Source organism: Accipiter gentilis, chromosome 32 (assembly GCF_929443795.1).
Source record: "Accipiter gentilis chromosome 32, bAccGen1.1, whole genome shotgun sequence".
NCBI classification, from domain to species: Eukaryota; Metazoa; Chordata; class Aves; order Accipitriformes; family Accipitridae; genus Astur; species Astur gentilis.
In genome coordinates this window covers 2,948,631-2,962,562 of record NC_064911.1, presented here as the reverse complement: position 1 = coordinate 2,962,562, position 13,932 = coordinate 2,948,631, and the positions used below count along the sequence as shown (strand labels likewise).

Sequence of the window (13,932 nt, the reverse complement as noted above, 5' to 3'; positions counted from 1 at the left end):
TTTCACGGGACGCGGCTTTGAGGGAACCCTCCCGGCTGACGAGCAGGGCGCCGCCCGATCCCAGAGCCGAAGCCCGCGCGCCGCCCGCCGCCTGTTCTGAGGAGAAGCAGGAACACCGCCGGCCGCCGTCTCCCTGCGCCCCGCCCCGCTATCGACCTTCCCTGGGCGCAACTCGTCTAGCCTGCGGCCAGCGAGGCTGCCTCATCGCGCCTGCGCGGCCCCCTCCTCCCGTCGTCTCCGGCGCAGCGCGGCGCGGCCCGGTTCGGTGCGGTGCTTGGCCGGTGCGGAGCGGAGCGGAGATGGCGCTGCACGTCCCCAAGGCTCCGGGCTTCGCTCAGATGCTTAAGGAGGGGGCGAAGGTGAGCGTGGTGCCAGGCAGGCGCTCTTGCCTCCGGAAGATGGGGTGGGGAGGGGGGAAGTCTCAGCGCGGCGGCTCGGGGAAGGTTCTGGAAGGCCGCCGGGGCCGGGGCCTCACGCTCCCCGCCCCCCGGCTTTGGTGGCGCCCGGCTTCGGGCCGTTGCGGGGATCCGCCCCGCGCCGCCGCTCAGCGCGCGGGCCCGGGGCGGCGGAGAGAGGAGGGCGGCGCCTGGCGCACGCGGCCTTCGAGAAGGCTCCGCCGGGGCCGGCGCCCACGTTGCCCGCGCCCGTCGGCGCGGCCCCCGGTTCTCGTCGGCGCGGGGGGCGCTGCGTGGGTTCCCGGGGGCCGGCGCTCCCCCCCGAGCTGTGTGCCCGGCTCGTGCCTCGGCTGTGAGGCGATGTCGGGGAGGCGTTTCGTTCGGAGGCCGCCTGTAGGCCGTGGTGGGCAAAACGCGGCCGGGCCCTGTGGGTTTAGCTGTTCAGATGCGTGTCCCCCGCCTGTTCTGTAGGTTCCTGGACGCCTTCTCTGCTGCCGGGCCGCTGAGAAAAGTGCCTCGGCCAGCGCTCGTTGTATTTAACATTAACGTAATGAAGATTTTGATAGTAGGCAAGTGCTGTGCCTGATGGAAGCTTTCTTTGAAAAAGTGGACAGAAAGCAAGCAAGGCGGTTTTTTTTTTTTAATTGCATGGGAAAATAAATGGAAGAAAGTTTGTGATTGCTGCTAGTTAATAGAAAGGACAGTGAAGTTAGCAACTCAGAAAGCCCTGTTTTGGGGTTTTTTTTTTCTTTTTTTCTTTTTTCAGAATCTTCCTTGGGAGACAAGGAGTGGCACATGTCAGGGGCAGGGGGAGAGCAGGGAAACAAAGCAGCCTAGATGCTGGTTCTCTAATAGAGAATTCAAGGCCAGAATAGCAAGAGCAGACTTTTACAAAACAAGGAAGCAGGTGGCATTTTGAGATGTTTGTTTTGCCTTTAGAGATTATATATTGTTAGAGAGTACTTTTGTCCGTTCTCTTTATGGGCCACACACTACGTTTTACCCTGCCTTTTCTGAGGATCTCTCCTTTTCTTAAGGCTTCCAAACTGGAGCCAGGCTGATCAGCTTCGCAAACACAAATATTTTATGAATCGTTCTGCTTCTGAATTTTCAAATCGAACATGTTTGAATGTACAAGTGAGTTAAATGAATTTTGTGGAATACAGAGTTGTGAATAAAGAAGCTTGTACAAAAACACATGCTTACAAAACCCTTGCCTCTCTTCAATCTGGTATTGGTTATTTTCTGTTTCCCTTTGGCATGCCACTAACTTTTTTGGAAGACTTAAGAGATGCAAACTTTTGAAAATTGAGTCACTGTTCAAATTCTCTGTTCAGAAGCTTATCGTGCCTGCTGAGCTGCCTAGTTGAGAAGGAGTACACAGTAGTTCTTTTCTCACTGTCTTTGGGTAAGGTTTAGTTTCTGTTTAAACTTTAAGTGAAATACCAAATCTAAATTAATCAAAAACTTTCATGGACTCAGTAAATTATTCATGCTTTGATGAGAAATGACTAGTTTGTCCCTTTCTTTTTTGTTAGAAAGCCTATTTCTGAGCAGAACTTTTTTCTTTTTAGCATTATTCAGGACTAGAAGAAGCTGTCTATAGGAACATCCAGGCATGCAAAGAACTTGCTCAAACCACCCGTACAGCTTATGGACCAAATGGTAAATAAATCCTAAAATTATTGTAGTGGTTTTGAGCAAAATGTTATGTTTGAAGGCTAAACCTACCTTGACTGTTTGTTTGAAGAAGCAACGGTTTGTTTCTTGAGGAGACACATTGGACTTGCTCTAGAACTCTAAATATAGTCTTTGTGGCTATACAGATCAGACTTTGGTTAGATCAGACTTAGCTATTGAGTTATGCATAATGTATCTGCCTTTGCCAGGTTTTTGTACTAGTTACTGTGTCCTCCTTGCTGTCTTACTGCTATATGGAAGACCCGCAAAAATTAAGGGAAAGAAAATAACTTGGTAGATAGTCATAACGAACGTAACCATATTGTGTCTGGTCAGATATACCAAAACAAAAGGTGTTCTCCAGCATCAGTTAATTAAATGATATACTAATATTTTTGAAGAGAAAACAGCTTATTCAGAAACTATTGTTTTCTCCTTAATGTAACATGCACCAAAGTGTAATTTTGTAAAAATCTTTTAGGTTCTTAAATTATAAATAGGGCTAGGGTTTTAATGTGTGAGATGTACCTGAAAGTTATGAAATGGTATCTGTGTACAAAGTGATGTTTGCCTAATGAATGATTTTTAATTTTTTTTTTCCTCTCGTTAGGAATGAACAAAATGGTTATCAATCACCTGGAGAAGCTTTTTGTTACAAATGATGCTGCTACTATCTTGAGAGAGCTGGAGGTAAGTTTTCTTGCTCCAGAAGATGTCAGTTGTGAACTAGTGTTTCTGTTCATGGGCTGCTATGGTTGTGAATGTTAATAAAGAAATACATGTCACCCTGTCAGATAATTTACATATGTCATTTTGTAAATAATTTACATTTTTCACTGCATTTGAGTAAAGTCAATGAGCTATATCCACAGTGAGGAGTAGAAAACTTTTTGTAAAGCAACATTAAGTAGTTGCAGGAGATGCTTAATAATTGCCTACTTTTTTTTCCCCCCAAACCAGTGTAGATTTAGAAGAGGGTTTGTCTAGACAATACAGTGTTTGGAAAACTCTGAAATAGCTGTTGTGTTAATCTCCTAGTGTTGGTGGTTGCCACTTTCTCCTGTCTGCTTAGAATACATTAACTGGATTTAAGAAGCTTGAGGATATAGCAGCATCTTCCTGTGAATACAGTAAAAGTGTGGAAAGACTGACCTGTCCTAATCTTTTCTATCAAATTCATATTTTTATCACAACACAAATAATATTTTACTGAATTCTGTACTTACTGATAGAAATAATGTAACCATTTCCTTACTTAATGCGTTGTGTTAGTGTCTGGTATAAGTAGAATAGTGGTGGAAGTCTCAGTTCTGTTTTTAAAAAATTATTTGCGGACTAGTTACTTAATCTAACTAGTCTTGCATGTTACTTTCTGGGATAAAATGACAGTTGCTTTAGTTATATGCAAGAATACAGCATTTTTAGTGCATTTCTTTTGAAAGAAAGGGAAAGCAGTGCAATCTTTAAGCAGAAAAACCACTAGGATTAAACTGTGCTTTAGACGTCTATTTTGCATGTCACACATGAATTCAGGTTGGAGATCTTAACTTCAGGCAGCTTTCCTGTTGCAGAGCTTGATTATGAAGCCACTGCATCCTTTAAAAATAGCATAGAACCAGTATCAAGGATGCCTAATTCATGTTGTAGGGGGAATGTTCAGTTCTCTGAGTTTATTTTTTTCATAATATTTGTACTTTTGCTTGTTAGGGAAGTTAGCCAATTAAGATAAGATAATCTGTGGTGCTTTCTTTTCCAATTTTTTGCATTCTTAGTATCTCTAGATACAATTTGAAATAAAAGAGCTTATACTGGATGCAGAGGAAAAACCTGGAACTGTAGTCTAGGTGGGATATTAGTAACTAAGATGTGTAACTTCTTTTAAAGGTCCAGCATCCTGCTGCAAAAATGCTTGTGATGGCTTCCCACATGCAAGAGCAAGAAGTTGGAGATGGAACAAACTTTGTCCTTGTTTTTGCTGGAGTTCTTCTGGAGTTAGCAGAAGACCTTCTGAGGATGGGGTTATCAGTCTCGGAGGCAAGTTATATTGTTACTACAATTCACATCGCTTGAATTCAGATTGCCACTGGTCAGTATTCTTGCATCATGTTATGAATTGTCTGCTTCCTTCTGAACTGTTTTAGTGATGTATGGAAGAACAGTATATGTTTTGCTGCTTGTGATTGCTTGCTTCCTTGTAAGCTTTTGCATTTGTTAGTGTTTTATGGCCCTTTGAGAAGGAGATGGAAGCAGTATGAATGCATAGTGAAATAGTGTAGTGAATATTTATTGTTTGCTGCACAGGTGATTGAAGGATATGAAAAGGCTTGCAAGAAAGCCCTAGAAATTCTTCCAGATTTGGTGTGCTGTTCTGCAAAGAACCTTCGAGATGTTGAAGAAGTGGCATCTTTGTTGCACACTTCAGTGATGAGCAAACAATATGGCAATGAACGTTTTTTGGCAAAACTTATTGCTCAGGCCTGTGGTAAGTGGACAAGAATAGATGAGTGCATGCATCTAAAAAACTGAGTAAGTTTGCTTATGATAATTACTAATGTCTTCATGGAAGATAAAAGGTATGGTTGGTTTACCAGGTTGAATTGGATGGAAAGCTTTAGCCTCTGAAATGAGTATAACCTTCTTTCTCGTTTTGAACTCTTTGTTGGCATTGTGGCTCAGGAAAGGTCTGTGTTTTCTACTAAACATTTATAGAACTAGCTTTCTAGTCTTCTTAAAGCAGAACCCCATCTTTCTTCCTCTTCTTTATCATTTGGAAGATGTATTACACTTCAGGTAAGCTGTTACTAGTCTCAGCCACAGAACAATGGAAGCAGGACTGTAGTTGTGTTGTTTCCTCCATTTAGTTTTCCAAGAAAATACTTTCATGTCTAGTTTAAGTGTTTTTTCAAAGTATTCTGGGTCAGACTTCGCTCTTGAAGGTAAATGGATATTTGGACTTAGATAATTGAGCAGCCTGAATAGATATTGCTTTCTGATTACTACATTGTAAAAACAAAATTTCTGTTTCTCTTGATGCAGGTTATTAGCAGATTATAACTGCCTTAAATTTAGGCAGGCATCTCAAACCATTACATTTTAGTACTTCAGAAAAACTGCAGGCATTATTTATGGTGGTGGTGTTCTACTTTATTCATTAAGTAATACAAATTCATTATTTTTGTTTTTTTCTTTTTCTTTCTTTGTTCACCAAACAGTTTCTATTCTTCCTGATTCTGGTCATTTCAACGTTGATAATATCAGAGTGTGCAAAATTGTGGTAAGTTAGCAAGTAGTTAGCTTTGCTGTATTATTAAGGTAAACAGTTCAATGAAAGTTAATTTTTAGATCTTTAAATTTTGAAAGTGTCTTTTCTATTCTAATCTCTGTTGTGGCATGCGTTTATGTTCCTTGTTTAGTGCTGAGTAGCAGCTTTCAGAAACAAAAATCATTAATATTGAAAGTTTACCCTAAATCAGATACATGAACTTAAATTATACACAGGGATGTTGATTTTGTTATAGAACCAGTCATAAGATTAGGCTAAGGTGCAGGCTGCCGGAAATGTAGCGGTCTAATCTTGCATTCTTTTTGTCAGGCCTCAGTATGGTTTGTAGGTCTGGAACAAGTTTATATGTAGTATGAATTTCCCCCTGTGTTTTTTACTCTCTAGTAAATAAATAACAAGTTGAGCACAGCAAATGAATGTCACAGGCCTTAATCTGGACCACCAACTAATCTTAAAATGGGAACCTGTAAGACAATGTTTGATGTTGCTAAGTCAGCTTAAGTCTTATTTCTTTATGCTGCCGTGAAAGTAAGGACTGCTTTTCATAAAGGGTAATGCAAATTTCTGACAGTAAATGATCATATTATTGATATGATATATTCCCCCATTCCATTTCTTTCCCTTCAGGGTGCTGGTATCTCTGCTTCCTCAGTACTTCATGGCATGGTTTTTAAAAAAGAAACTGAAGGAGATGTTACTTCTGTCAAAGATGCAAAAATAGCTGTGTATTCCTGCCCTTTTGATGGTATGATAACTGAAACTAAGGTATGTTAAAGCTCAAAATAAATTAGATAGCTATTTATGCTCATGTGCTCTTATTTTTAGACTTAACTATAAATATTCTTGACACTTGGTGATTGAGATATTTTTGTTAATATTGAGTTCACTAGTTTAAAAAAGTTGATAGAAAACGTCTGAACCTAATTTTGCTATACAGGGTTTTTGGGGTTGGGGAGTTGTTACTGGTTTTGTTGGGTTATTTGAGCCAAACTATGTGATAGAATGTCTGAACCTCAGGGTTGTCTAGAAATGCTAGAATTGCCCTTTTTTGGACTTGTTTTACCCTATTGCCTGGGAAGGGTGGCAGTAGTATTAAAAATAAGATGACTTGAGGTTTATGGACAGGTTGGGAAACAAAATAATTTGTCAAAAACTGTTAGGCATGTAGTTAATGCTGAATTGTTAACAGTGTATGTGTTTTACTAGGGCACTGTACTTATAAAGAATGCTGAAGAACTGATGAATTTCAGTAAGGGAGAAGAAAATCTAATGGATTTGCAAGTCAAAGCTATTGCTGATAGTGGTGCAAATGTAGTAGTAACAGGTGGCAAAGTGGCAGACATGGCACTTCATTATGCCAACAAATACAATCTTATGTTAGTCAGGTAAGTACTAGAAGAGCATAAAAGCATCTGATCTACCAGGTTTATGAAATGTACTTGCCATATTGTCTTTTGCCTCTCAAGTGAATTGGAAAGAAATTATTGCAGACTATTTGGTTTTCTAGTGGATCAAAACCTAAGCTGTGATTTGGTTGTTTCATAGCTTATGTTTCTTGATAGTATTTCACCTTTATATAGACAGCTAATTGGGGAGTTACTTGTGTATGTGATACTGTTATTCTGGTTTAAGTGCCTTTATAACACAACTGAAATCAAGAATATCAAAATTTGTGGATCTAGTAAAGAGGGATGTGGCTTCAAAGGCATGTAAGACTAAACCATAATGGTTCCCTCCTGGTGACAGTTCTCATGTGATGTTTTAGCAATGATGAGATATGCCTCTGTGCATCACTAATGTATTGATGGATGGAAGAACTAATTCTTAATACTTTTCTGTCATTTTTGTGGACCTTGAATCTTCTTGTCTATAAATAAGGCATGTTTGTACATCCTTGAATTATATTCTGCACAACATAAAGTCCAATTACTAGCAGCAGCTCTCAGGTCTCACACAAATTAGTGGTGCTTTATTGAAAGCTGTAACTTTATTGGTGGTGTCCAAAAAGTTTGAACTTTGGAAATGGAGCATGATACTGTAATCTCTTGCATAACAAAGAAGGATCATTTTGGAGGTGTTGTAAACATTAGTTCAAGTCTTATGCACTAGAAGATGAAGTTTGATAATTTCCATGTATTTGAACTACTTACTTGTTTTTAGATTCTTAGAAAATAGTATTTGCATAGCTTCCCTGAAAATAGAAAATTATAACTTGAAAAAAATAGATGAGTGGATTTTATAACTTGATGCAGTAAATTTTGATAGAGTCATTAGTTTACAAAATGCTTCCAGGTTAAGAGAATGTTTAATCATATGTTAACATTTATTCTGGAAACTTGCTTTTAAAGGTTGAATTCAAAGTGGGATCTGAGAAGATTGTGCAAAACTGTTGGTGCAACAGCCCTACCCAGACTGGTATGGACTTTTCAAATGAGGAGCAGAAGGGAGAGAGAGCTGATGAGCATGTTCATCTCTTAACTCTTGTTTTTCTTTCCAGACTCCCCCTACTCTAGAAGAAATGGGTCACTGCGATAGTGTATATTTGTCAGAGGTTGGGGATACGCAAGTTGTTGTGTTTAAGCATGGTACGTATGTTCTTTAGAACTCCTAATGCTACTGTTCTAGAAGTGTGATGTTCATATGTGTTTTACATCTAACAACCTTAATTTAGTAATGCACATGTCTGTCTGAACAGAAAAGGAGGATGGTGCCATTTCTACTATACTCATTCGTGGGTCTACAGACAATCTGATGGATGACATAGAGAGAGCAGTGGATGATGGTGTAAATACTTTCAAAGTACTCACAAGGGTAAGTAACTAGAACACTTCAGTTATCAAAACTGAGCTATGGATCAGTTTGAAGCAAGACTCAGACTTGCTTTGTGCTCATTCGCTACAAAGGCTGTAGCAGATATTTACATTGTTAGCTGGAGCCCTTTTGAGGTGTAGAGGGCTGTGTAGAGAAGGTAGCTGCCGACATCCTTGTGAATACAATGTACATAAAAGAAGGTGCTCAGCATATACTGCATGCAATTTTCCAGTAATGAGGCGAGTTCTTGAAGATAGATTAGTTCTACCACTTTGTAATGATAGTTAGCTCTTTGTTGACTATTTACTTAAATGTTTTGTAATGTTCCTTGGAAACCAGGCACAGAAAAAAAGCCAGATAGCTTTGTTTGTCACTGGGGATCAGGAGGAACTGACTGGTTGTCACCAATGAACCAGCAATTTAGTTTGCAAGACACGCTTCCTCCGCATACTACAGAGACACTTTATAGATGGAAGAATTCAGTTTTTCAGAGTTTTTTCTGAACAGCTTTTGTGGACTTGAATACTCTTTCTTCCTTTTTCATTTTTTTTTAATTTTATTTTTTTATTTAAATGCAGAAGGAAATCTTTGTGTATTTACTCAGAAGGTGGCATGCAAAAAATGTTAAACTTTCATTTGACGCTTAATGTCCTGTACATGCCAACATGTGCACATTGATTTAGAGTACAGAAACAGCCATAGACACTGCGTTTGATTGTCTCCAGGAGTTGTCCTAACTTCTGATGTATGATGATTACTTTTCTTTTTAAAAGACTGGGAGTTCTTAAGTGATGTTGGTTTGCCAAAGGATATACAAAATGCTTAATTGAAGAACAAAACAAAACAAAAACACTCAACACCTCGTGATACATATTGACATATTAAACTTAGTGTAGAGTAGATTGGTTTCCTGCATATTTCCCAACAAGGTAATGGAAAAAGTGAGAAAATCTAGGAGTTCTATTATTAGTAAGCAAAGAGCTGAAATTACGTTTTTTAAAACTAACAAACAAAAAAACTCAGACACAAACCCCACTGCATTTTTTTTTTTTTTTTATTTTTTTTTTACAAAAGAAGCTATTTTTCTTCAAAGACATTTGGAATGAATGAGTAAATTCTGGTGAATTTCTCTTACAATGCATGTTTGTTCTGAAGCAGATTCTTAGTAAGTCTGCATGGAATAAAGTTCTATTGTCTACTTCTTGATAGAGGATATAAATTCTAGAAAGTAAAAATTGATGTGATGCTTTAAGCAAAACTTTGCATTTTGGGATGGTCTGTTCACAGGATAAACGTCTTGTTCCTGGAGGTGGTGCAACAGAGATTGAATTAGCCAAGCAGATCACATCTTATGGAGAGGTATAGCAAATGGGCTTTTTGACTTTTTATATACACAAACATATGTACTTAAATATATATGTGACTTACAAAAATATATACATATTATTTTATATCGGAATACGTATGTGTATTAATGCATATAAATAAATAAAAAATGTGGGGGGAAATACCTCCCTAAGGTTTTTGAAATGCTGACGTGGTTTTCAACTTCACTTTAGACTTGTCCTGGGCTTGACCAGTATGCCATCAAGAAGTTTGCTGAGGCGTTTGAAGCCATTCCTCGAGCACTGGCAGAAAACTCTGGAGTAAAGGCTAATGAGGTCATCTCCAAACTTTATGCTGTGCATCAGGAAGGGAATAAAAATGTTGGATTTGATATTGAGGTAAATAGTCTCTCACATTAGTTGGTGCTCTGCAGTACAGGGTTATATTTAAACATAATTGTATCAGTATGAAGTATTTATGGATTAATTGAAATCACTGAAGCTCTGTGTTGCACAGTCTAGAAGAATAACTTCTTAGAATTGTATTACCAAAGTGGGTTTTTTTCATCAGTAAGCAGTTAAATTCAATGTAGTATAGTGGCCTTATGTAGGAGGTAAAGTGAGATACTGAGCTAACGTGTGATGGAGAGTAAGCCTTTAGTAATTACTTATTTTGTCTACCTGCTAATGGATTAGGATTGAAGGTTTTCTGAAGAGAGATGAGATCAGAAGAGTGATAATTTGTTCTAAATGCGTAACCTTCAAAACCCAATAACTTGCTAGGTAGAAGCCTGAGAAAGTTTTGAATAATGTTTTTCCCCCGTCTGATAGGCTGAAGCTGCTGCTGTGAAGGATATGTTGGAAGCTGGTGTATTAGACACATACCTTGGAAAATCCTGGGGTATCAAGCTAGCTACAAATGCAGCAGTAACTGTCCTGAGGGTAGATCAGGTAAGCTTACAAGTAACTTGGGTGCTGAACTGAAACCTTTAACTCAGCTTGCAGAACACTAATGCAAAATATGTGAATCTTCTAGGCATGTAAGGCATAAAAATAGGATACTTGAAAACGTGGTTTGTTTCTTTCCGAAAGCCAGGAAGCAGTTTGTTCAAGAGCTCGTAATGTTGCAATGTTGCTGCTTCCATGGGAGCCCTATTAATGTTTCTTTTGATAGTTGATACTTGTATCCAGAAAGTTATCCTAACTTCCCTAGGAGCAAGATTTAACACAAGAAACTTTCTCTCGTATATTGTTTTGACATGAAAAATCAAACTTTTAGGAAAAGCAGAGGTTATAATTTTAATGACAAATCTTAACTTTATATATCTTGTGGAACTTTAGCAAAAACGTATTTGCATGTAAAATTTCTGTAGATTATTATGGCAAAAACAGCAGGCGGTCCAAAAGCCCCTAAGCAACAAGGACATTGGGATAAGGATGACTGGAAAGATGAGCCTGAAAAATAGTATGCAGTAAGCTCTGTTTCTCTAGCAGAGAGGTATCTGTGTATGTGAGTGCATGCATGAGTATATTGACAAGCATATGGCAGATGATATCTTTCTTGCGGACATGTAGTGCTGCTGTCTTACATGTGCTTGTTGCTACCTTTTGTATTTGTGCCTTTGCTAACGAATTTTACACCTAAAACTAAATTTTCATTGAAGGGATCACAAGCGCAGTTTTAGTTTTACCTTACTTGTCACTATAGCAAGTGCAGAAAACAAGCCTTTAACATGGTAGGACTATTGGACTTTATGCTTTTTGAAGTGTGATGTTTAGACTCAGTAATTCAGAACAATAGCTCTGATAATTCTGCTTTCTGTAGTGTGCATCCTGTAAACCAGTCACTCATTAGCCTATTTAAGCACTCACTTTATGTAGACTAACTGAAGTCTTAATCTGCATGCAAAAATTAGGTAAAAGCCTTTTTTTTTGGCTCAGCTTCTGCCATTTTCAAGAAAAAATAATTAATTTGTGAATATCTCAGTTAGATGGGTAATAATATTTATTGGCTTAGGTTCAGAGTAGGGAAACTGCATGAATTTAGTGAATGTTGACAGTCAGCATCATAGGGCTGGAGTAAGAGTCTGATTCTAACCTTATCTTTTTCTACTTCCCTACTATCTTCAAGATCATTATGGCAAAACCAGCTGGTGGCCCTAAACCTCCATCAGGAAGGAAAGACTGGGATGAAGACCAAAATGACTGAACAATTTAACTGTACTTCTTAAGTGACATGATTATGTGAGTTTTTTAATATTGCAGTTGGAGCCTGTCACAATGTTTTGCTCTATTGCCTTTAAGTTATGAATTGTGTCCAATGGAGTGCAGAACTTCAAATAAATGTACTCACTGTTAAAATGTTAACTGTCATTTTATTTGGACTTAGCGTGACATGGTTGTTCCCAGTATGTGAATAATGCAGGTGCATGTGTGGGGATGACAGTGTGTGGGTGTGGGAGGCTGACCTTGGCTAGCTGCCAGATGCCCATTACTTACCAGGATGGAGTCAGAAAGTAAGTTGAAAAAGCTGACAGGTCGAGATAAAGACAGGGAGGTCACTTGCTAGTTACTGTCACAGGCAAAATGAATTCAACACGTGGAAAATTAATTTATTGCCAATTAAAAATAGTTGGAGGGTGAGAAACAAGAACAAAAACTAAAACGCCTTGTTCATCTCCCCTTCTTCCCAGGCTCAGCTGTACTCCTTCATTCCGGACTCCTCTACCACTTCCACTACCGCATGGTGCAGGGAATGGGGGTCGTGGTCAGTCCATAACAGCTCCTCTCTGCTGCTCCTTCTTATGCATGCTTTTCCCCTCCCACAGGGTACCGACCTTCATGAGCTGCTTCAGCATCAGCCTCCTCTGTGGGTTATAGTCCATCAGGAACAACTGCTTCTGTGTGGTCCTCCCTGGGCTGCAGTTTCTGGCAGGAAAACCTGCTCCAGTCTGGGTTCCTTGCCACAGGCTGCAGCTTCCTTCAAGGCACACATCCACCTGCTTTGGCCTGGGGGTTTCCACAGCTGCAGTGTGGAGGTCCAGCAGGGTCATCTCCATGACCTGCAGGGGCCAACCTGTTCCAGTGTGGTCTCTCCAGGAGATCCCTGCTGGGGCACCTCCTCCCCCTCTTCCCCTCGGTGCCCGCAGGGCTGTTTCTCACACTTTTCCCCTCACAGCCGGGCAGCGTTTTGCCCTTTCTTACACAGGCTTTCCCCATGGCTCTGCTGTGGTGGCTGTGGGGCTCAGCTGTGCCCTGTGGTGGGTGGGTTGGAGCCGGCTGGAACCAGCTGTGTCTGGCTCAGGGCAGCCCTGGCCTCTCCTCACAGAGGCCGCCCTGCAGCCCCTGCTGCCAGTGCCTGGGCAACTTACAGCCAGTACAGTGGATGAAGGAGCTCATAACCTCAGGAAACCATAATCTAACTGTTGCAGCTTTTTGTGCTCTTAATTGTGCTCCTTACCCAATATCAAGTGTAAAAAGTCAAATGAATATTGGAAGTAATTAAGTATGGCACCAGGTCTGTAGTCTACAGACTATGAATGCCTACATTCATTTTTGTGACATGCATCTATTTCACCCTCACCCTTCAAGAGTCTCCATGCTCTCAAAATGGCAGCCTGACAACAGTGAACTGCATCTCATTCTAATGGCCTTAAAAATAAACAAGCAGTGATAGCTAGCATGATGCAGAGTGCTGGAATCTTTCAGCTGAAGCCCCTGTTAAGATTCCTCTTGGAAAGTAAACAGCTTGTGTGTCTCAGAGTAGCTGGAAAGGAGAACTGCACTTGAAATTCAAGCCACTTCAATAATTAATCCTTTTATTACGCTTGCCAGTGCTACTCTATTTCACAGCCAAAAGGGAGTGGAAGGCTAAATCAAGTTGGGAACTATCTTATGCCTAAATAAGGCTGTCATACAACAGCTACACTAATGCTCACTTTATAGTCAGTTGCTGGTGTGGCTGAAAAATAAACTCAGCAAGTTTTCAGAAGGATTGGCATACTGATATAGTCAGCTGCACAAGTGCTACTGCTGATGACTGTAAGGAAGGGTAACAAGAACACATAAGACTGCCCATTTTCTTAGTAAGGTTGTTGTGAAAAATGCACTGAATGTAAGCAGCTGCTGCTGTAGCATGGAGGAGCCAAGATTTTATTTATTTGTATGAAACACAATGTGAAGTCTAGCCTGTGGAGAGAACGTGAAAGTTACAAGTCATTGTGGGACTAGTTTTCTTGCCCCTCTACTGCAGAAAGGGAGAGCAAGCTGAGTGCTCAGCCTTGCCAAAATACCCACATAAGGTTCCTATGCAAAATTCCTAGAGAGTCTGCAAACTGAGGGCTCCTCTATTGGACATAAACCAACAGTGGAAAGAGAGCTGATGCTGAATTTGTCTCACCTCTAAGATGTGTAGGAAGAAACAGCTTCTTATGCTTGG

The 13,932-nt window shown here is 40.2% G+C and overlaps 1 protein-coding gene across 2 annotated transcripts; it reads left to right on the top strand.

Annotated features, from left to right (window-relative positions):
- The first annotated feature begins 211 nt into the window (after positions 1-211).
- Positions 212-11,861, top strand: CCT8 (chaperonin containing TCP1 subunit 8). 2 transcript variants are annotated; one of them, XM_049835132.1, is made up of 16 exons: positions 212-359; positions 1,970-2,060; positions 2,686-2,765; positions 3,960-4,109; positions 4,377-4,557; positions 5,288-5,349; positions 5,986-6,123; positions 6,565-6,743; positions 7,707-7,773; positions 7,856-7,943; positions 8,054-8,169; positions 9,457-9,528; positions 9,729-9,893; positions 10,326-10,445; positions 10,868-10,966; positions 11,626-11,861. In XM_049835132.1, the coding sequence occupies exons 1-15, from the start codon at positions 300-302 to the stop codon at positions 10,958-10,960; spliced, it is 1,662 nt and encodes a 553-aa protein (XP_049691089.1). In that variant the 5' UTR covers positions 212-299; the 3' UTR covers positions 10,961-10,966; positions 11,626-11,861. The 2 variants fall into 2 exon arrangements, with proteins under 2 accessions (XP_049691089.1, XP_049691090.1); XM_049835133.1 differs by lacking the exon at positions 10,868-10,966.
- Positions 11,862-13,932: the final 2,071 nt, after the last annotated feature.